Here is a 22,823-nt window from a genome sequence, read left to right as displayed (position 1 = left end):
CTACGGGAGTGTGTGTGTGTGTTTCCACAGGTGGACATAGAGACGTAGATAGATAAGAGATGTAGATTTAGACAGGCTCTTGTTCTGACAGCCTCCTGAGTCATTTTGTTCATAGTAGATTCCTCGGTAAGGGCTCATAAGACCAGTGTTTTCTGAGTTCTTGGATTTTCCTAACAGTTTGCAGAATTGACTCTTGCAAGTATATTTGGCCATAAAATCTTTGGCTTGTATTTTCTTTCCTTGAGTAAGTTTAATATATATTACTCATTGTCTTTTGGCATGCAGCATTGCGGTTGCAAAATCTCATGGCAATATGATTTTTTTGTTTCTACTTATAAGTAGAAACTTGTTTATTTATTTACTTATAACCTGGATGTCCAAAGGATTGTTTTTTTTTTTTTTTCTTTTTTCTTTAAACTCCACTAGTTTACCTGGTGTTGGTTTCTCCACATTGGTATTTTTGAATACGTGGTACCCTTTTAGTATATGATTTCAGGTTTTGTTTGCTTTCTATGTTTTTTTTTTTTTTTTAATTTCAAGTGAATTTCTTAATGTTTTAACTCTTTTCTGTTTCATTAGTTTGGTTTTCTTCTCTGGGAACCACTACTGTATGTGTTTTGGATCTACTTTGCCTCTCTGTCACTTTATTTCAGATTCATTCATTCATTCTTTTTTCTTTTTGATTTATAAAATTGTCTTCATTTTTACCTCCTATTTATGTGAAGCCATTATCTGTTCTATTTGTGCTCATGTTCCTACTAGTTTGCTTTTTGTTCTTAAAATGATTTTTTAAAGATTTATTTATTTATTTTAGAGAGAGAGAGCACGGAAGCAGGGGGAGAGGGAGAGAAGCAGACTCCCTGCTGAGTGGGGAACCCAATGTGGGGCTCCGTCTCATGAACCTGAGATCATGACTTGGGCCGAAACCAAGAGTCAGATGCTTAACTGACTAAACCACCCAGGTGCCCCTAAAATGATTTTCAATTAAGAAAATTACCTTTCGAGTACTACCACTTTATTTGTGAGTTTTTCTAATTCTAATTTATGTTGTTCTTTTATATTTTCTATGACTTTCTTAATTTCTTTTAGTTTTTTTTGAAAATTGGGCTGCAGTCCTCTCTGTTTAGTGGGCATGTCTTTCTGGCAGGCTTTCATTGTCTCTAGGGTTATTTCTCCGCTTAATAACCCTGTATTGGATTCTAGCACAGTCCTTTTGCTCATTTTGCTCTGAACTCTCTCTTTCCTTAAAGTTCATGAAAATTAAGGAAAGAGAGAGTTCAGAAGTGTTAGGGTTTGTAGCTTTGAGCTCCTTCTTCTGAACTGCCAAAGCACATGTTCTCTTTTTTTGAGATCTTCTGGTGTGTTCCCCTCCCACTTCTGGACCTTGTTGTTCTTTACCTCTACTCTACTTTCCTGGTCAGTTGGATTTCAGTCTAGCAGGTTTGTCCTGGAAAGGGGATTTTAGCTGATAGTTTTAAGAGTTTGGGAGGCCTAAGCCACTTCAGCCCCTTCAAACCTGTTGCAACCCCTTGACCTCACTCATGACTTTGTACCCAAATTGCTTTCTGTTTCACTCAAGTCCTCAAAGAGAAGCAGTGAGCTTTCTATTGCGTAGTCATTAGTGATTGTGGAATTTGCCCCTTTGGGCCCATCAGACACCCTATTAATCCCCCGTGTTTCCCTTGCACGAGTGCTGATAACCACAGGGTCTGGCATGGTTCACTTCCCCCCATCTCTTCTACTTTGGAGTTCATGGAGATACCTTGTCATGTAGTTTTAGTGGACATGTGTCTCAAGGAATTTTGACATTGTTGTCCTTGTTCTGTCTGTTCTTATGGGGGGGCTAAGGGAAATCGAAATCCAGCTGCCGCCACTGTCGTTCCAGAATTCCTGTTATTATGTTGTACTAAATTGCCAATGTTTGGTCATTTTTGACTGACTAAAATGGCAATTTTATATGGCTTAACCTAATGTATAGCTCTGTGTTTAGGTTATTAAACCTGTATTAACATTTGGAGTCTTTCTGTATGTATATGTTCAAAACATATTTTTGTATTTATGTTAATACATCCTGTAGTTTCTCATATCAGGCAAGAATTTCTAAAATAGCCTCATAATTAAAAAATTATGACTATAGTTACAGGGGTAGGTACGGATGTAATTATTTTTCAGTTTTCTTTAACATTGGGTTATCCATTTTCCAACTTCAACTATTGCCTACTTTTTTATGTATTTATTATAGATAATTCGATATGTTTCTCTGCTGATCTGTTTACAGTACTTTTCTATTTTAAATAAAGTAGGTTTATTAGTAAGGTTTGCCATCATGTACGGCAGTTCTTCCCGTTTATTCTTTTAAAAAAGTTCTGGGCTGTTTTTACTTCTGCACATTACTTTCTTCCACGTGAATTTTATTGAATGACTTTGTTAACCTCCACAAAATGCCAGTGGGGTTATGATGTAATTACATTGCATTTTTATTGATGTCTCTACTCTTGAGTCGGCTCAGTTTTCCTGAGTTGATCACAGATTTTATACCATATTTAATCCTGTATTTCTCACTGGAAGTGATAATAAACGGATGAAATTGCACTTGATCTTGCACTTTATTGCCCCCTTCCTCTCTTCTTGTGTTTTATTGAAATAATTGGGAATTTAAGATCCAGGTTTTTTTCTTACAGTATCCTTTTTAAAAAAAAAATTCAAGTACTCCTTTCTAGGAGTTGTTTATAGTCTCTCCCCAAGTTACCGTTATGGAGCTGTATCTGCCTGCGTAACTGCTGCTAGCTTCGTGGCTTCTCACTTCCTTGGGTATTTTTGTCTTTGGATCTTTATTCTGATTTAATTTTCATTTGACTGGACCCTACTGTACTTCCTCAGGGAGTTTTTTAGTGAAGGTAAATGAACTGTACTTTGAGTTCCTCTGTGTCCAAGGAGGTTTCTTCTTTCTTCTTCACATATTAGTGATATCTTGACTGTGCAAAAAGCTCTCCTCCATCTCTTCCTTCTGTTTTTTCCACACTCTTGTTATTCTCACGTGAAGCTCCTAGATCCGACTTCCATGTCTCTATTTTTCACTCAAAACTTCCCTTCCTTTTGCTTTTGCTCTTTGTTGTAGTGATAATTTCTATAGTTAATGTCTGAGTTGTTAGTTTTTACCACATCCATTCTATTTTCACTGTCTTTATTGAATTTGTTTTAGAAATCTTGGTTTGTTAAATTTTTTTCCAGAGGACTTCAGTGCAGTCGTGTAGTAGAGTATTTTACGGTTCTCTCCTGTTTCCCACATTAAATGAATGTCAGCTGTTCTGATGCTTCAGCTTGGTTTCCTTAGTTAAAATTGCTGTTTCCTCTTCCATGCTCAGTAGTTTTTTAACATTTGTTCCTCTTTGGACAGGGATTGAGTCACCAGCATGCACCACCAGTGGGACCCCGTTTCCTCCGCAGCAGCGTGGGTCTGCCTGTGGGGTCTCCTAGGCGATGTTGTCTTCACTGTGGACAAGTAGGGATTGTTCTGTTTCCCACTGAGCCTGTAGCGCATGGGTGAGCGGGCTGGAGCTCTAGACGATGCCAGAAGAATTCTTTAGAATTTTATCAGAGAAAGTTCGCTGAATTTTGTAGAGCTTTGAATAAACCTTTGACCTGAGCTCATTCTCTACACCAGAGGAAAAGAAGCATTTATTACTGCCTAAAGCTTTTAAACAGACATGTCTTAACCCTGACCTGACCACATTGATCACATTTTAAAGATGATGTACCATTTTTAAAATTCTTGGCTGTTACGGGAAACTGAAGTATGTATTAATTTAAATGCAGAAGTATATATTGAGCATAAAAGGAGCAGAGGAGAGCAGTTAAGAATTCACTAAATGACAGGGAGCATAGATATGAATGACATGGAGGCAGAACACCTATAATTGGTGATGTTTTAAATTGAAGAGAAATTGAAGGGCGCCTGGATGATGGCTCGGTTGGTTAAGCGGCCGACTCTTGGTTTCGGCTCAGGTCATGATGTCAAGGTCCTGAGATCGAGCCCTGTGTCAGGCTCCGCGCTCAGCGCAGTCTGCTTGTCCCTCCCCCTGCTCTCTCTCTCTCTCTCTCTCTCTGGAATGGATAAATAAAATCTTTAAAAAAAATAAATTGGTGAGAAGTTGAGGTTTTCGAATTTTGTTGGCCTCTGTTTTCTCAATAAAAGGAGAAGGGAAGGTCTTTGGATATGATTGGTCAGGATGATGTTGCCAGGGGTCTAAGGACAGTGGGGAAAGCTCCGAATCCCCTATTTTATGAGGGAAAGCATAAGGCATCTGAAGAGGGTAACTATAAGAAAGGGTGAGCAACACTGAGATTCCTAGGAACGCTGAATAGCAGATATTTGAGTGGGACCAGCCAGTTCAATTTTATGAATTGTTTTCTATCAGCATCATTTGGTGTAGCTCAAGAGAGCAACGGACAGAAGAATTGGTTGAACCAACTGGTTTTTATGTTTACATAAATGGCTCCCTGGTTTTGTAATCTTTTCTCAAATTTCAGTAATTTCTGGTTTTCTCAGTCTGGAGATAGTTGTGGATAATGCTATATAGAACCTTAAAAATGAAGTGTTCTAATCATTTTAAGTATGATGATAAAATGTTTGATGCAAATGATGAACTTGATTTTTTTCTACTATGCTTTTTTGATAAAAATATTATAATTTGGTGTCCTTGTTATGATTTTCTATTACTTTTAGAACTTCTTGGGTCTATGTTGAAAATGTTGAATTATTCTAAAGATTATTTTACCTGAAAAATTGTGATTTTGTAGATCATCAGCAAACTATAGAGAATAATAGTTTATAACCACGACCTTAGGACATTCTTTTGTATGCTCTTTTAACCTTTGTTGAATTTTTGTTATAGTTTTCCGAATTTCCAGACCCCATGTGGGGTTCCGATTATGTGCAGTTATCCAGGACGCCACCTTCCTCAGAGCAGAAGTGCAGCACTGTGTCGTGGGACGAGCTGAAGTCCATGGACTTACCCTCCTTCGAGCCTGCCTTCCTGGTGCTCTGTCGAGTCCTTCTGAACGTGATACATGAGTGTCTGAAGTTAAGACTGGAACAGAGGCCTGCTGGGGAACCATCTCTCTTGAGTATTAAGCAGGTCTGTTTCAACGACTGTTTAAAAATATTTAGCAGTTACTGTGCTATTCTATAGGCTTGTTTTTATTTTGGATTGAGGATTTTTTTTTTTTTAATTGTTGCGAGTAGTGAAAAATGAGTGTATGTTAGTGTTTTTAAGCTGCTCTTTTTAGGGTCTTTTAAAATGTTCTTTGCATGTAGTCCTCAAAGATAAGATTGTGGTTCAACCTTTCTGCCATCACTTCCTCATTCCGAAAGGATATAAAGTACAGTGATGAAATGACATAGTCTGTTAACATCAGTCTTTGGAGGCTGGAAACTTAAAATTCACTCATTAGAAGTAGTTTAAGTTCCTTAAATTTATTTATTTTTGTTCTGTTTAAGCTACATGGGAACAGATAAATGTCTTTAGAGTATGCAGTGGGGAGATGTTTGGACTTTTTGCTTGCTTAGTGAGTTGCATGGATTAAATAGTAATGACAGCTGCTGTTTTCTTGGTTTTCGTTCATCTTGGCTGGGATTCTCTCGGCGAGACTGCTACTCAGAGGTGACAGGAATGTGCAAGCAGTTGTATCGAGCACAGTGAATGCTGCCGAGTGTTTGTGTTTGTACTTTATGATATTACCACATCCACTATGCAAAATAAACATGTCAGGTTTTGAAAAAAAAAAAAGAAAGAAAAAGTTGTGTTTTTGTCAACTGTGCACGTCCATCCCCTCAGGATGGAAGGGCTAGGAGCTCATTGGCTCAGGATGACCAATGGCACCTGGGGACAAGCACAAGCCATACGATAGGCACAGAATAGGACTTGAATTTGTTGGTTTAGCTGGGAGAGGGGGTGACTTGTGGACCTCATTGTCCTCGCTTCAGTTTCTGTCCAGCACTGACCGGAGAGCGCTGCTTCCTCATGCGCCCTGCTGCTCACCACCTTGCTTCTGGTTATTGTCCTGTCATCCACTGTGGCCATGCTTCTCACTTGTCCACCTGATTGCAGTGGTAATTTAGGAAATTTGGGTAAAATACTGATTTCCCTTTCTCACAAAATGAATACTTCAGGAATATAACCTGGTAAGACAAGGCAGAGTTTACTTTTTGCTAAGGGAGCTATTGTGAGGATGAAACAGGAATTTATGTTAAAATATTTAAAAAAATAAAAACAATACTTAGATGAATGTAGCATTACTAGAATCAAAATAAAACAAATTTTGGCTAAAATTATCCAAAGATTTGGTTATAAGCACCTAAGTGACATCCTTAACAGAGAAATTTACATCTGAACAGAATAGCTTTTGATAGATTTAACTCTAGCCATGGCTCTCTTACCATGGGTAATTATTTTTAGACCATTTTAAAGGGGGAAATTATGTTTATAAAAGCAATCCATATTTATTGTAGAATATTTGAAAGGTACAGAAAATGATACAGACAAAAATGAAAATTATCCTATCATGCTGCCAGTCAGAGATAACCACTGTAACTATTTTGGTATGTTTTTATCCATCTGTTTTTCCCTCACATACAAGTAAAAGAAAAAATGAGTTTTTACCCTTAAATATTTTTCAAAAACTAGATTTTAAATGGCTGCAGGAGTGCTCTGCTATGTAGGTACATCATAATTTATTTAATCCCCATCATTTTAAATAATATGGTAATATATGATAATTATTATGATGAGAAGACTTTAAGGTCAGTCATCCCATGTCAGCCTCCCCCACCTTTCCAGCATTACCGGCTGGGCTGCCCATGGCGGTGGCACTCAGCTTTTTGTTTAGATTTGTTTTCCCTTGACTTCTGTCTCATTTCATCAAATTGAGCTTAGGTTTGATTTTTGTGATGATTAGAGGCTTTTGATAGTAAAGGCCACAAATCACAGTAGTTGCTCTGCTAAATTATTACAAAGATTGTCGTGCTCTGTGGCATGTGAGTATATTTGAATCTCTATTATGTTTTTGGATAAAAATCATCAGTTTCATTAGGGGATTTTTCTCTCCTATCCCTAGTAGAAAAATAGATCTTTTTCTGTGGGGTTTATTTTCTACATAAATGTTTTTGTAGGGGAATATAGTTTCACAAATCAATGTTGGCCTGTATGATAATTTCTCTGTGTATTCATACAATAATACTAATCACTTTTATTTTCACTCTTTAATTTTTAATCAAGACTACTAAAATGGTTATATAAAGTGAACTGGTAAGGAATTGGAAAATGTTTTAGGACTTTGAGAGGTTTTGAGGATGAGGAGGGGGTGCGGTGAGGGTGTGTGGAGTGACAGAGCTCGTGCCCCTGCAGCTGGTGAGGGAGTGCAGAGAGGTGCTCAAGGGCGGCCTGCTGATGAAGCAGTACTACCAGTTCATGCTGCACGAGGTGCTGGACCGCCTGGACAAGACCGACTGCAACATCGACGCCTTCGAGGAGGACCTGCACAAGATGCTGATGGTGAGGCCCGGGGGCGGAGGAGGGTGCTGGAGCGTGCGTGCCCGTCTGTGTGTGTGAGAGAGTGAGTGAGCGAGCAAGCGCGGGAAGGGGGACGGCAGTCTTCAGCCTGACTTTTTCATCTAGTATTGGATTAAATTTGTTTCTCCCAAATCCACATTTTAACAAATCCGCAATGGTTTTGCGTTAGAATTTTTGATAAAGCTTACCCTAGTTCATTGTTTAACTCTAAGACTCTTCATCTTATAGCAGAATGGCCCAGAAATGGAACCGTAGTCCGGTCCTATTTTATCCAGCCGTCTGGCATCAGCCATTTCTGTTATCGCGTGCCCGCGCTCGGGCTGGGAAGGCAGGAGTGGACAGTAAGAGGCACCTCTTCTGCTGGGACCTGGGCATAGGGGGTACTTGCCCCCTGAGTGCTGGGTGCCAGGGCGGAATTCTGCTGAGGTGCAGGGACGACTTGGGGACAGGTCCTCTCAACTAGCCTGGGGACACGTGGGAGCTCTTACCCTGAGTCAAGAGTTAGCTGAGGAACCACGCACATCCAAGGAATTGTAAATACTGTGATTTGGCAGGAGCAGACTTATTTTGATTTCGTCCCAAGAGGAGCTCCCCAGGCTTCTCACACCACAGGTGTTGTGCTTGCTGGTGCTTTCTAACCTCTGTCCTTTTGCTCCTATTATTCCCTCCTGGTAGACATGTCCCTTTTCCTTATCCACTCATTTAAGACTTACTTGCAAGTTTTACTTTTCTCTGGAAAGCTCTATCTGACAGCTTCAACCTTTAACGTGCATTTACCTGTACCACCTCTGCACCGTCTCGGCAGTTACGATCGGCGCCGTGCCGTTGCGGACTCAGTGATCTGCTGCTCTGCTCTCGGCGTTCCCCGACTAGCCCGAAAGCTTCGTAAGCCAGGGGCTATGGCTTGAAGTGGTCTTCTCTTCCATACTTTCTGGTGGGGTATTAGTGTATAACGGATACAGGTTGGATTCATTAGAGTATATGCACAGATGATTCTGTCATGTGGCAAGTCAATGAAACAATATAAAAATGACCATGCTTATGGGTATATTGTTCTGTAATGTTCTCAAGACGTGTTTTGTGGGACATCTCACTGTATCTTGCCTAGGGATGGCTGTAGCACCTCCAGATACCACCCCCACTTTCTAGGCTAGAAGAAAGGAAAAGGGAAAGAAGGGAAAAAGTATCCTTGCCAGCTCAGTCCAGAGCGGCGAAGCTCTCCTGGAAGCCACAGCCGACAGATTTTCACTGTGTCATATGGCCAAACCTGTTGCCTGCCTCTTGACTGTCGTGGAAGCTGGGGCTGCAAGTATTTAGTTTTCCAGCCTCTATCGTAGAAGGATAGAAAGAAGAACGTGGGTACGAAGGGGACTTATAATATCTGGCATATCGCAAGAAATAGTTTTGAGTTTGAAATTATTTCCTAATTATTTCGGGAGCATGCATAAAAGACCAGAGTGTGTAAAATGTGGCTACATTCTGAAATACTATATATTTCTTAGGTCAGAAAAGTTGTTACCATTGAAAAGTCATGGTGAAAAAGCAAAAGCAAATTATTTTCTCTCTCTCTCTCTCTGGATGGTTAAAGCAGGAGCTTAAAAAGCCAAAAAGTGCTTTGCTTTCCAAACTGTCTTTGGTGGTTTTACAAAGGCACGCCCAGCACCCTTTAGCATACAGGCACTGGGGCAGGAAGGAAGAGAATGGGCAGGTGGACCGTGCCCTCCAGGTCAGTCAGCTTCGGTGTCCGTGGTGTGCCTGTGGGCCATCTGAAGTGGAGGGCAAGTAAGTTACTCCGTAGAGCTACAAGTACTTAGGATTTAGTCTTGGTTTTGCTACGAGTGATCCATGTGGGGCAAGATCTCCCTCAGTTTCATCTCTGTAATTTCGCAGATGAAGAGCTAGAAATTACCAGTGATTTTTAAAATTGTGCCTCAAAGTATGCTCGATGGCTAATGGCAGAGGCATGTTTTGAAAACTGGGGGAACCCAAACAAAATCGGTGTTTTTGTTAGGAAGGAGGGAGAGATTGGCCTTTGGATGGTCAGTCACATTATGTGTACCACAACACCCTTCTCAGGAACCTCACCAAAAATCAGCGAAAAGAAGGAAGAGTAAAGAACGAAATTCCATGTTCAGTAAAGGAGGAAGTTGACTACTCTGCTCTCCTCTCCTTGCTTCCAGAAAACTGTTACAATCACTTACCTTGAAATTTGGGCTAAAATGAGGGTGGGCACAAGCTCTAAATATCTCCTACCCAGCCAGTGCTTCATTAGAGCTGGGATATCTGGGGTGTGAACGGTCAGGAGAGAAGCAGGAGGAGTCCCTGTGGAGGACTTGTCAGCGGCAGATCTGCAAGACAGGGGAGCAGAAGTGGAGACAACTCTGCTGTCCGAGTGTGTCCTGCCGGCTGAGGAGGGCCGCCGAATGCGAGCTTCGCGGGGTGAGGGGCAGCCGTGGTCAGCAGGTCCTGAGGCAGAATCTCTGTGACTTGGGGGCTTTACTCCGTGTTACGTCATCGTCCTGACTGGGGAAACCTAAGCAGTACGTGTGCAGGCGCAGGGACGTGACTTGGTGAGCGTTTGCTTGAGGCAGCAGATCACTTTGAAGCTCTCAGCTGTCTTAGCTCATTTCTCTGGCCCTGGCCTCAGAAATAACCAAAACAGTAAACTAGATAGAGATGTAGGAACATGTGATCGATTTAAGGAAACCACATAAAAAGAATTTAAGAGGAATGAAAATATGAAACTGGTGAACAAGATGTGGCAGTTGTGGAAGAGGGAGGGGCCGAGAAGCAGGAGGGAGGGAAGCAAGAGGGAGGGCCGAGACATGCACAGCTGGGGTTCCCGCTGAGGCCTGGTTCTTGCAGTGGGGTTCATACTGAAGGCTGTGGGTCCAGGGAGAGTTTTTAAATTGAAGTGACTAGAGACCATTTGAAAGCCTTTGGGACTGATTTTGTTAAGGGAAAGAGATGGACAGAATTATATGCATATCAGAGAAGAGGGAAATCGATAGTGCGAGGTTCCTCAGATGCCATGAGGAGGTGGGTCTCCAAATACAAGTGTAAGCTTCACTTGGCCACCGCTAGGAAGGGGAGGACGGCATGTCACATGTGGGTGTGCATTTTTGGTATTGAGAAGATGGGGGGTTTTATATCTAATGCCTTTTTTTCTTCGCTAGGATGGGTGAGATGTGTGAGGGTGGGCATTGGCCATTTGACAAAAATGGCGGAGTTTCAGACTGTGCTTGTAGGGAGAAGGAGAATGGCTTGGGTGGAGATATGAATATTACCAGACCGTACACCATGTGGTTGGGATGACATGTAGAGCAGTGGCTCCTTCCGGTCCCATGACACTCATGGCCCTCAGCTTCCTGAGTGCGGGCATGGGGCACGGGCTCGTCAGGCTCATCGTGCTTTGGGGTTTCGCAGGCAGGTGAGCTGAAAAGGAAGGGAGAGGTGGCAGGGTGTGGGGTGGTGGCCGCAGTGGCATGGGGAGCGTGACCGTGTTGGCTCTAAGCTGAATAAGGAGGAAAGGGGGCGGAACAAGGGGTAGTGAGCTGGAGAGAGAAGAGAAAACCGTCCACTGGAGTTCAGGTAAGGATTAAATAAGAGAACAGTCACAGGGGTGGTAGATGAACAGAAAACTGGATGGAGGGGAGGAGGTTTTAGAATCAGGCTATTTGGATTGATGATTTGAGGCCTAGAGATGATTCCGTAATGATAAGATCTGGGGTGAAGCACAGTGTGGTGGCTGAGCCCGGGGCGGAGGGAAGATGATGTCAGATGTCAGAGTGTGTGACAAAGGATGACGGGCAGTTGGAAATCAGTAGGTGACACTATGAAGAAAGGGTTCGATGGTGTATCTGATGACTCAAATCTTAAAGGGGCAGGTGTTTCTTTTTTGTTTTGGTTTTAAATAAGACCGTAAGAGCAGTGGTTTGAAAGGCTCAGTGATGCACAGGACGATGCAAACTGTTTGCAGCCTGTGAAGTCCGTGGTCATACAGGCGCCCCGTGGCAGGGCTGTACGAGAGAAGGGCCACCCTCAGGAGACAGCCAGATTTAAGGGAGAGGAAGCAGCACTCCGAGAAGCCAGAGGACGGTCCTGGTCTCATATTTAAGAGATTTATTTCATTTGGTGAAGATGGCAAAACTGTAGGTTCCACATACTCAGACACTGGTGTGCATAAGGGACCCAGACTGCAGATTCCCACCACACAGCCTGGCTGCTGGAGGCCCAGAAGCATCCAAAGACACAACAGAAGACAGTTTTCTTGAAATACAGACCTGCAGTTTGCCTACTGAAAATTAGTACTGGATTTCAGAAAGTATTCATTCCAGCAAACCCTGAGACGTAGCCTGGGGAGGTAACTGAGATCTGAGACTAAATACAGAATCCTGTGAACCTCCGAGCAGAGAAAAAAGCAAGGCAGCTCCAGGTGTGAGGGGAGTGGGGACAGCGGGAGATGGGGCCAGCATCAGGGCTCTTCGTTCGAACAACATGCAGCGTTCGAAAGTGGTGGAGGAGTAATGCCTTCAACATCCCGGGGCAGAGAATGTGTAACTCAGGTATTTCATACTCATTCGAGTTGTCCTTTTGGTAAAAGAATCCATAGGCAGTGAGGGTTTGTAATCTAGCAGTTGGGACCCTATCTTGAGAAAAGCTGATGGATAGTGAAACCCTCTAGTAAGCAGCAGATACATCAAAATAAGGAGTTAGGAATGGGAAGACTGTTGTTGTAGGACTTGTGGTGGACATAAACCCCACTTCAGAAAAACTGGGTATTTTGATTAGAAATCATAATTTATATGTCATAAATCTTGAAAAAAACTGTGTCATAGAAATCTGGGTGTCAGGAATGGATGGTGGGGAAAGTGTGTTCATTCCCTCTCAACACGGAAGATATTGTCTGAAGTTAAAATAAGCAGTTAGACAAGTAAGAATCTCAACTTCTTAAAGGAGTAATGTTCACAATATATTAATAATGAGCATTTCTGGGTGCTATTATTTTGATTCTTTTTTTACTTCTGTGTACATGGTGAACATTTTATTTTGTTGGTAATTTAAAGAGATTGTAAATAATGTGTTAAGTTGCCGGGGAGTTGAGTTGTGCAGTTTAAGAGACATCTCCATTTAGACAGCAGTCCTGTGATGAAGATCTTGCTTCTCTCTGTGCTGCGTACTCAGGGTCCCCCTCCACCTGGCCCTTCTAATTTGTAGCTTCCAGGTTAACAGAGGTGAAAGCTGAGAGCTGCTGAGCTCCATTCTCAAATATCTCCCTTTATGTTTTTGTATTTTAAGGTGTATTTTGATTACATGAGAAGCTGGATCCAAATGCTGCAGCAGTTACCTCAAGCATCCCATAGTCTAAAAAACCTGTTAGAAGAAGAATGGAATTTCACCAAAGAAATAACACATTACATCCGGGGAGGAGAAGCACAGGCTGGGAAACTTTTCTGGTAGGAACCCTGGTGCTCCTGAGTGCGCCTGCTGGCCCGTTTGCCTGTTCAGTTATGTGCACATGACAACCAGTCCTGTGTGTGTGCGCGCCTCTCCCCCAGGTTTTGGGGTCCTTTGAGCGAGGGTGCTCAGTGGGGGGGGGGGCGGGTTGCCCTGTGGGGACATTTGGCAATGTCTGGAAACAGTTTTGATTGTGATGACTGGGAGGTCCGACTGATTAGAGGACAGGGACACAGCTAAACGTCATGCAGTGCACAGGACAGCCCCCCAAACCAAACATTATCCACCCAAAATGTCAGTTTGGAAGTTGAGAAACCCTGCCTTAGTGTAAACCCTCTTAGGCCTCCGAAGAGTAGAACAGGCCTGTAGTCTCGGTGTGGGGACATGGGGAACCCAAGGTGTGCATTTCCTGAGACTGTTTTAGTGTGTTCTACTAATCACGGAATCTCCTTATGAGGCACAGGTTAGAAATGTAAACAGAGGAAAACCCTGAGGGAGGGGAATGTGGTCACTGGTGTGTGTTTGGAAATGGCCGTCTCTTACCGGGGAGCTGAGCGCTGATGGTGGGGTGCCCCTCCCCGCCGCCTGACCCCTCGGCTGTCGTCGGTGGTTGCTGCCTCATCCGCCAGTGTAGTTCTGTCTCCTTTCTGTGCGTCCCTCGCACCTGGCCTGGAGCAGCTTTCCCTCCCTCGTGTGTATTCTCCAGGGCCTCTGCTCGCCCGGCTCTTTTCCAGCTGCAGAGGCGCATTGTCGTCGACTCCGCCATCTCTGTCCCCTGCTCAGGACCTAGGCTCCCCCTTCTGCCCTAACCACCCATCTTCTTCATGTCCTCGTCGCATCCTCTCCGCCTGTGTTTCCAGTGAGCTGTGAGCTTGCTCTTTCCCAGACCTCTCCAGCCCTTCAGGCCCTGACTCCCCATGCATCTGCCTTTCCTGTTCAGGTTGCTTCCCGGAGTCAGCCTTCTGAAGAAGTGCCTTCCCTGCCCATTTCAGCATCTCGCCTTCTCTCAATCTCCTGTCATTCGGCTTGGCCTGCCGTTTATTCTGTTAGCACTTTCTGTCTCCAGGCTGGCCCGCCTGCAGAAGAGATTGTTTTAAAGGTCACTGTTCATTTGTGCTACAAATTCAAGTGATGGGATTTCACCGCATCCCCTTTTCCTCCTGTCAGTCTCCTTGTTTCTGTCTGTTGCTCGTCCTTCAGGTCGAGCGGTGGGGGCTCTGGCCTTGGCCTGCACCAGCCTTGCTCTGAGCAGCTCCCGAGCTTTCCACGCCCCGCTGAGGGACTGGCCCCTGGTGCGGCTCTCGCTCGGCCAAGCCGAGCACAGCACCCGTCTCCTTCACCTGCTGTTCCACCCAGGCTCCATCAGTCTCCCAGTGATCCCTAATTGCTTTCTTTGTCTCACATACTACCTCTGATCCTTCGGGAAAGATCCAGAATTTGACCCCTACGCACCACTTCCCGTTGCTGCTCTTCCCAGGCTGTTACTTCTCACAGGACTGCAGGCGCTCTCCAGGAGTCTCTGCTCAGCTCTTCGTCCCTTTGGTCTGTTCTCAACACCACAGCCAGTGACCTCGTTCAGATGCACCTCAGACCATTTTTTCCTCTGTTCCAAATACTCCACAGCTTCCCTGCTTCCTCAATGAAAGCCAGAGCTCCTGAACATGGCCCCTCAGGCCGGGCACAGTCTGACTTGTCACTAAACCTCTGTGCTCTTCCCCTCCCTGGCTCTCCTGGACTTGCTGCACAGCCGCAGTGGCCCTTGATTGTGTCCCCAGGCAGGGCACGCTCCTGCCTCGGGTCCTTTGCACTTGGTGGTCCCTCTGTTAGACTGCTCTTCCCCAATTACTTTCACGACCCATTTTGCACTCCCTTTAGGTCTTTGTCTTAATGTCATCTTCCCCATATTTAACATGGAAATTCCTACTCACGAGCACTTCTGAGTTCCCTTTCCTGTTTTATTTCTCTCCATAGCACTTAACAATATCTGAACTATATCTTTTCCTTTTTTATTTCTTGTTTTTTCCTCTATTCACTGGAGGGATTTTTATCTGTTCTGCTCCCTGCTGCTTAGTACATAACCAATACTCAGTATTTGTGGAGTAAACCCTTCATGGATATCCTTGTACACTATTGTTCTTGAAAATGGGTTTGTAATCAGGTCCCTTTCCCACTCAGTTACTTTTAAAGCCCGGCCTCTTCGCCCACCGGACGGAGGTCAGGCAGTTAGCATGACACGCAAGGCCTTCCACCGCGTGGCCCCAGCGTACTTTCTCGGTCTTATTCCACCACCTCTCTGCTCCTTTCACATTGTGCAATTTCTTTTCACAACCAGGCCTCTTGCTTAACACATCTTCATGCCTTTTGATCATATTCATTGTTCTTCCTGGACTTTCCTTCCCCTCCTCCATTCCCTTCCTGCCAGAGCCTCTCTTCCCATTGCTGATCTCTGGGTTCCTTTCTGCGTTGCCTGCGGGCCCGGGGCAGCCAGCCCTTTGGCTGGGCTTGGTCTCTCTCCTCTGACGAGTCCTCCAGCACCGTTTGTGTGCTTACCTGCTCTCTTTGGCTAGCTAGAAGCTCCTTTCCTGCAGTGAAGAGGTCAGTAAGCTGCTGCCGAATCTTTACTACACTCACTTAGATTTGTTTTGTACACTCGGGTTCGCATTTTAACCCTAGCATTTAGATTGTGTACTCATCGAGAAGCATCGGCCGTAGGGAACGTTTCATGTGGGTGGATGATGAAAAGCTAATTGTGAGGGAAATTTGTAAAAACAGTTGCATTTAAGAAATTCACTTTGTTTTCTTCTTCTATCATTTAGTTTATTAAGCTTTTAAAAACAGCTTGTCTTAGATATATATTTGGGGCCATTTTATACCATTTTGGACATTTAAGATGAAAATTACACTTATATGATAATTACATAGCTGCTCTGAATATAATTTAAGGTTTTAAGGTTTATGATAAAACCATGGAAATAGAACAACGATAGATACTTTTTCACATTCATCATGATTTATCAAAATTCTCACTATTGTTGATTTTCAAACTATTAAAACAGTAGATGACCCTTTCAGTGTCTTATTCAAGAATTAGAATGAGTGAGGACAGTTTTTCTTCCCTGGTTTACTTTCATGTTCTTGTTCCCTAGTGACATCGCGGGGATGCTACTGAAGTCGACTGGAAGTTTTTTAGAGTTCGGCTTGCAGGAGAGCTGTGCAGAGTTCTGGACCAGCGCTGATGACAGCAACGCCTCAGATGAAATCAGGTGCGGCCCCGCTCCTTTCCTTCCCATTCCTTACTTCACAGAGTTCTGCTTGTGGCGATGAGTCTAGAATGGGCCCTGTTCAAACCCAACCATGTTAGACCTTAGTAGAGGTCTACCATAGTAGACCTAAAGACTTCTATTTATACTGTCTTATCTTTTCGTGTGCTTGCTTAGGATTTTCTGTGAAATTTTCTTGGAAGGTGAACTTAGAATTTAGTTAGCCTAATGAAAATAGTGTCTTTAGAGAAAGGGAGAGAGAGTGTAAGTTGACTAAAAATGAGTAGAGAGAATTCATCCCTGTGTCCTAGAATGTGTCTAATTAAATAATTATGTTTCTGTCTCCCCCCCACCTCCATAGCAGTCCATTAATACATTTAATTGACACTTGGCACATTGTTACCGTTTTTATGTATGGCTTATTCCTTCTGTTCAACTTTAAGCTTGAGTACATGAAACAATGGCTTACGCATCTATTGCATTTCCTCTACTTCCGTGAGATAGTATTCAGGTTGGACCAGGTTAAATTGCTGTTTTTGTGGCAATATCAGCCATACAGCTATTTTGTGGCCAATTACGAGCAATATCATATGATTCAACCTTAGGAAATGCTCAGGGGGAGCTGACTTCTCTAGAGCTGAAATGTTTTCTCTCACCATCCAAAATTTGATGAGAAACACATTTTGGGTTTCAGAACACCTGAGATATCATCCTGCCAGGGTTAAAGCAAGACATATCCACACAGATTCTTACCTGGGACAGCACTGAATAGCCGAGAATCAGAATGAGTCAGTTTGTAGAAGGTCCTGCAGTTCTGAGAGCCAACGCGGTGAATTCCGGATAAGCAGGGAGAATTGGAGATCTAAGATGGGGAACTGGAGAATGGCCCTGATGATGCTCTGGTTGTTTGCTAGCGGTGGGTCTAAGCAGTGGGCTCGTGGGCAGTGTGATGGGGCTGGCTCCTCCTGGCCCCAGTGAGCCGAGGGGCAACCGCACACATCTCTTCTCTGGTCAGCGCTCAGTGCTGTCACACTGGGGGCCTGCGGGCAGCGATGATGCGAGTATTTACACCACAGAAATCTCCAAACACCACATAAGGCAGTTCTTTGAGGGGAGCCAGTTGGTAAACAGTCAACAGCCCATGACTGCACGGATATATTCCTTTTTAGTAAGATCCTGAGCTGGGAGTCAATGTAAGAACTTTATCTCAAACTCCAAGAAGTTATTATGGGGAAATCTTTAGAAAATTAAGCTTACTGTTATTTGAAGGTTATTGTATGTGCCTTATTTATTTGAAGAATACAAGCACTTTCTGGAAAACCACAAGAGAGCAAGCTTCTGAGTATTTCAAGTACATTCTCCATAATTGCTTGTTCCCATTTATCCAATTTGCTTCATCTTTATTGCTGTTTATTTCTTGATGTACTCTAATGTACTCTAACTGGATTTCAATCAACTTGGCAGGAGATCTGTTATAGAGATTAGTCGAGCACTGAAGGAACTCTTTCACGAAGCTAGAGAAAGAGCCTCCAAGGCACTTGGATTTGCTAAAATGTTGAGAAAGGTGAGTTAACAATCCCAATTGATTTTTTAAAATTTTTATTTTACCTTATTTTTTTTAAAAGCTAACCCTAAAGAAGTTTCTTTGTAACTGTGATCCTAGGACCTGGAAATAGCAGCAGAGTTCATACTTTCAGCCCCAGTTAGAGACCTTCTGGATGTTCTGAAATCAAAACAGTATGTTAAGGTAAATATTAAAGATGGTGTAATTGGAATATTTTGCCTTTCCTGTTTTTCTCTTCTCTTCATGGTCCAGATAGTAAATATTTTAGGTTTTGCTGGCTATATATTGATCCCAGTAATAAGACTTTCTCATAATTTCTCAATGAAATAATCAGAAAAACAAAGTTTTTCATACTAACTTGCTTTTAGAATGCAGATAAAATAACCAAATATTTATTCATACTATTTATTAAAATTAGTTACACATGTATTTAAAATAATGTATCTAAAATAGTAATGTAAAATAATAAAATAATAATTGATTTTTTTGAAGATTTTATTCACTTGAGAGGGAGGGAGAGCGTGCACATGTGCACCTGGGTGGGGGAGGGGCAGAGGGAGAAGGAAAAGCAGGGAGCCGCTGCGGGAGAAGGAAAAGCAGGGAGCCATCCCAGGAGCCCGGGATCACGACCTGGGCTGAAGGCAGACGCTTAACCACTGAGCCCTCCAGGCGGCCCTAATAATTGATTTTTAAGTCGTTGTTTTGTTTTTACCCTCACATTTTCTGAAACAGTTCAGATTTTTTACAGGAACTTTGGCCATCAGTGCCCGACTCGTCACTGGAGCCCCTTTTGGAGTCCTCATCTTTACTACCATTTAAGTTGTTTGAGACTTAGTACTTATAGATTCTGTGTATGATATTGTTACTGGAAATTTTATCCCAGGCCCACAGTTTTATCCCACCTGCAGTTGTTTGTGATTTGCACAACAGTATCACATATGTGTTCCTTATTAAAATGATCTTTAAAAGGCTTCTTATGATGCCCCCACCAAGAATGATTAGTGAATCTGTATTAACATTTTTTGCCTTTTTACCAAGTCAGGTGACTTTCTGTAAGCATCACAAAGTAGCATCAATTGAGGTTGTTTCAGGCTGCAGTTCCTCCCCTAAAGGGTATTTTCTTGCTTCTTGAAAATAAAGCAGCTGGAGGATGCCCAGTGAGTGGAGAAGCCTTCCCAGGCCTCCAGCACAGCACTCCCGTGCCCCACTGCATCCTCCCCCAGTCACATGGGACTGGGCCCCTTGCAATGCCCTCAGTGCTGGCCTTCCCCACACCTTGTCTTTTTCTAGTTTTATGTATTTTAAATAAATTTTTGTAACATGTGACATTCCCTAATCTCAGACTTTGGATCGTTTCTTCTGCAGGTACAGATTCCTGGCTTAGAAAACTTGCAAGTGTTTGTTCCAGACAGTCTTGCTGCGGAGAAGAGCATTATTTTGCAGCTACTCAATGCAGCTGCGGGAAAGGACTGCTCCAAAGAGTCGGATGATGTCCTGATCGACGCCTATCTCCTGCTAACCAAGCACAGCGATCGCGCTCGGGACTCGGAAGATAGCTGGGCCACGTGGGAGGCACAGCCCGTCAAAATTGTGCCTCAGGCCGAGACTGTTGATACCCTGAGAAGCATGCAGGTGTGTGTCTCTCCCAGGTCCCATGTCCACTGCTCCCACCCCTACCTTGAAGCAGTATTATCTACTTAAAATATTTTTAGGAAATTAATAAATTATTAGCAGCTTCTGAATGATTGCTTTAACCGCCATAGTCGTCTCAACTGTAGACTTCCCCAAAATATGCCTCGCTGTTTTAAAAATTTTGTATCACAAGTTGTAGTAAAATATTCCTTCAAATTCTGTAAGTATGTTAAATTATCCTGGAATATTTGAAATATTTATATCTTAGTTCAGTCGTGATCTGTATGCTCATGATCTAAAAGGAATTACCTCCCTCATTTAATTTGTAATTCAGAAATTCTACTTCTTCAGGTACTCTGGTTTACTTGCTGTTAGTTAACATTTTTGTAGTAGAGGCTATTACCTACTCACCCAGCAGGGATCCCGTGATGATTTGTATAACTCAATTAAAACCCGTAAGAAGCCTCTTCACGTTCTCTTTGTTGACATCGGGACAGTGGTGGTGAATGCTCGCATGCACCTCAGACTCAGCCTGGCCAGCATTGAACGCACTGGCTTACTGTGCTCTTGAGTCCACGCGATCTGCTCTTCCGCTCGTGTTCCCTATCTCAGCGAGTGGTGCTCTGGCCACTCAGTTGTTGAAACCAGAATGTGACAGTTAATATAAACTCATCCTTTTACCCTTCCAGTTCGTCCGCAGCCCTAACACACCCGGAGCATTTCCAGTCAATGACACTTTGTCTGCAGCCCAGAGCCCCTGCCGTGGTCAGACTTTGTCATCTGGCTCCTGGCCTAGTGCATTGTCTCAATTTTAGTTTCCCTGCTTCCAGCCTCACCTTCCCTCCTCCAGGTCTGTGTGTCTGTTTGTTTGGGTGCTTTGCGAATGATCATTATAATATGTAACTCTGGTCATATCACACACACTTCTATGCAAAATACTGCAGTGACTCTGTCACTTAAAAAGATACTAAATTCTCAATTTTGTCTGTTTCATGGAAGGCCACTCCTCTCACCTTGTTTTATTCCTGCATTTTCCAGCCTCACAGACTGCTCACATACACACACATGCATACACACACACACACTCACGCACACTGCTGTAGGAGTCTGAGTTACTTGCAGTTCTCGGATGTTTCAGAGACCCCATGCCTGCACAGTTCCATGGGATTCTTCAGCGTTGTGTGGAAGACCTCAGACAGTAGCGCCCACTGCGGTGTGTGGCTCCCGTGGCGGGGAGTAGCTCTGCTTGAAAACTGCTTTCTGATCTGGGGCTTACTGGCCTGGTGGCCCTGACGAGTTTGCCATTGTTTTCGGACTAGGGGTTGACCTAGAATGGGAAATGGTGAGTGGGTCTGTTATTAAGCCCTGTGCTTGATTCTCCTCCCAGGTGGATCATCTTTTACTCGTGGTCATGCAGTCTGCCCATCTCACCAGCCAGAGAAAAGCTTTCCAGCAGTCCATCGAGGGACTCATGACTCTCCGCCAAGAGCAGACGTCCAGTCAGCCGGTCATCGCCAGAGCTTTGCAGCAGCTGAAGGTGCGTCACCGCCACCTCCGCCTGAGCCCCTTGATCTGTGTGTGGAGGTGACGCTCTGGGGGCATCTGTGTGCGGCAGTGTCATCCCACCCGAGGGACCTGACGTCTTACGTGGTCCTTACCGTTCTCCCTCTTCCCGGTTCCCATTGTCCCATGTCTTCACGGAAACCTCCCAGATCTTTCTTGGAACCAGAGAATGTTGGAATTGGAAGGGATAGAAATTTGACCAGTTACGTGACTTCTGAATGGCCACATGGTTGGCTAGTAGCCAAGTTGATACTGCAATTTAGGTCTCTTCACTCCTAATCCAGGTTTCTTTCTTCTTTAGCAATTACGAGTATTTGCTAGAGGTACTCCAAATCAGTAATGTGTAACCTGAAAGAAGGTTTATTTCTTCTTTTATTTAACTGATAATTCAGCCAAATTAAATGCAGTAGAGAAAGCCAGTTGCAGACAGGCATTAGGCCTTCGGAGTTCAGGTCAAGCCAGAGCCTCACCTTCTTTTCTCATTATTTTCTGTTTTCACCACCTCTACCTTGTCTTCCGTTCATCGGTCTTGGTCTGATCCATGCTTTTCCACAGGCCATCAGTTATGCCTTCTCCGTCACATTAAGGCTTGACTTCTTGAAGAAGAAGCACGTCTTGAAACTATAAGTAGTTTGATAAGCATTTGTTTCTTCTGTCAGTCTGACTTGTCTCGTTCACCTAGAAACACGTTCTCTCATCGATTGCCATCCCACTCGAATGCCAGTGCAGGGCACTTTTGTCTTTTCTTTTAGTTTGAGCCAATGAACTCTGGAGAGTGCAAAATTATATAAGATATTGATTATTCTTGAGTGTTAAGGAATTCTTGAGCGTCTCTCCTCCTGAGCGGGGAGACATTGGATCCTCCTGGTCGCATCTAGAGTTGCCACAATGGAGGCATTTCAGCTTGGAGGATTTCAGAAGATACAAACTGGGAAGGAACATTTGGGCATCAGTGTCCCTGGGTCAGGGTACTGGGAATGCTCGCTGAATATCAAATAGTCTGATTTGGCTAGATATTGGTGTGTACAGTGGAAAGTTGTGGGAGATAAGGCTGGTAAAATCAGGTGGGCAAAAATCAGGCTAGTGAGAGGTTTTGGATTTTATTTTTTCTAAGTCTCAGAGAGTAGTAGTTGAATATTTAGGAAGAATATTTTGGAAAAGTCTGTAGGGGGATAGCCCAATGGAGACCATATGTACATACGTGTGTGTTTAAGGGTGAGAGGAAGGGGTCCAATTTGGAGTGATTCTAGTCCTGCTTAGGGAAACAACAGAGCATGAACTAGGACAAGGTTTTCCAACCTCTGCAATATTGACATGTTGGGTCAATAATTCTTTGTTTCGGGGAGTTGTCCTGTTTTGTAGGATGTTTAGCAGCATCTCTGATCTCTACACACTAGATGCCAATAGATTTCACACCCCATCTCCACAAGTTTTGACAACCAAAAGAGGCATTGCCCTTGGGTAATGTCCCCTTGGGTAAAATGCCCCCTTGGGTAAAATCGACCCCGACTGACACCCCAACTGAGAACCCCTGAACTAGGGAGTGTCAGGGAGATAACGAAGGACGATACAGACTTCCTGTTGGATTGAAATCCTGTTCGATTGAAGTCATACTTTAGCAACTGCCAAGGGGGAAAAAGCAGCTGGTGGTTGATATGCAAAATATTAAAGATGAAAGCATCTTATAGGAATTAGGCATTATCATTTTAAATGGATTTTTTCCCTCTTGTATTTCATAAGATGTTAAAGAATACCTAATACAAATAAAAACAAACT

The 22,823-nt window shown here is 43.5% G+C and overlaps 1 protein-coding gene across 6 annotated transcripts in view; it reads left to right on the top strand.

The window, feature by feature from the left end:
* MAP3K4 (mitogen-activated protein kinase kinase kinase 4) overlaps positions 1 to 22,823 on the top strand; it is a 113,765-nt gene that overhangs the window by 66,094 nt on the left and 24,848 nt on the right. For all 6 annotated transcript variants that reach the window (XM_078054499.1, XM_078054498.1, XM_078054496.1 and 3 more), the window contains exons 4-11: positions 4,896 to 5,138; positions 7,407 to 7,553; positions 12,870 to 13,027; positions 16,175 to 16,291; positions 17,753 to 17,852; positions 17,952 to 18,035; positions 19,218 to 19,484; positions 20,872 to 21,021. In XM_078054499.1, the coding sequence (XP_077910625.1) occupies positions 4,896 to 5,138; positions 7,407 to 7,553; positions 12,870 to 13,027; positions 16,175 to 16,291; positions 17,753 to 17,852; positions 17,952 to 18,035; positions 19,218 to 19,484; positions 20,872 to 21,021 (1,266 nt within the window). The remainder of the gene's footprint in view (positions 1 to 4,895; positions 5,139 to 7,406; positions 7,554 to 12,869; positions 13,028 to 16,174; positions 16,292 to 17,752; positions 17,853 to 17,951; positions 18,036 to 19,217; positions 19,485 to 20,871; positions 21,022 to 22,823) is intronic.

This window comes from Halichoerus grypus, chromosome 9 (genome assembly GCF_964656455.1).
Source record: "Halichoerus grypus chromosome 9, mHalGry1.hap1.1, whole genome shotgun sequence".
NCBI classification, from domain to species: domain Eukaryota; kingdom Metazoa; phylum Chordata; class Mammalia; order Carnivora; family Phocidae; genus Halichoerus; species Halichoerus grypus.
This window is presented reverse-complemented; position numbering and strand designations above follow the sequence as displayed.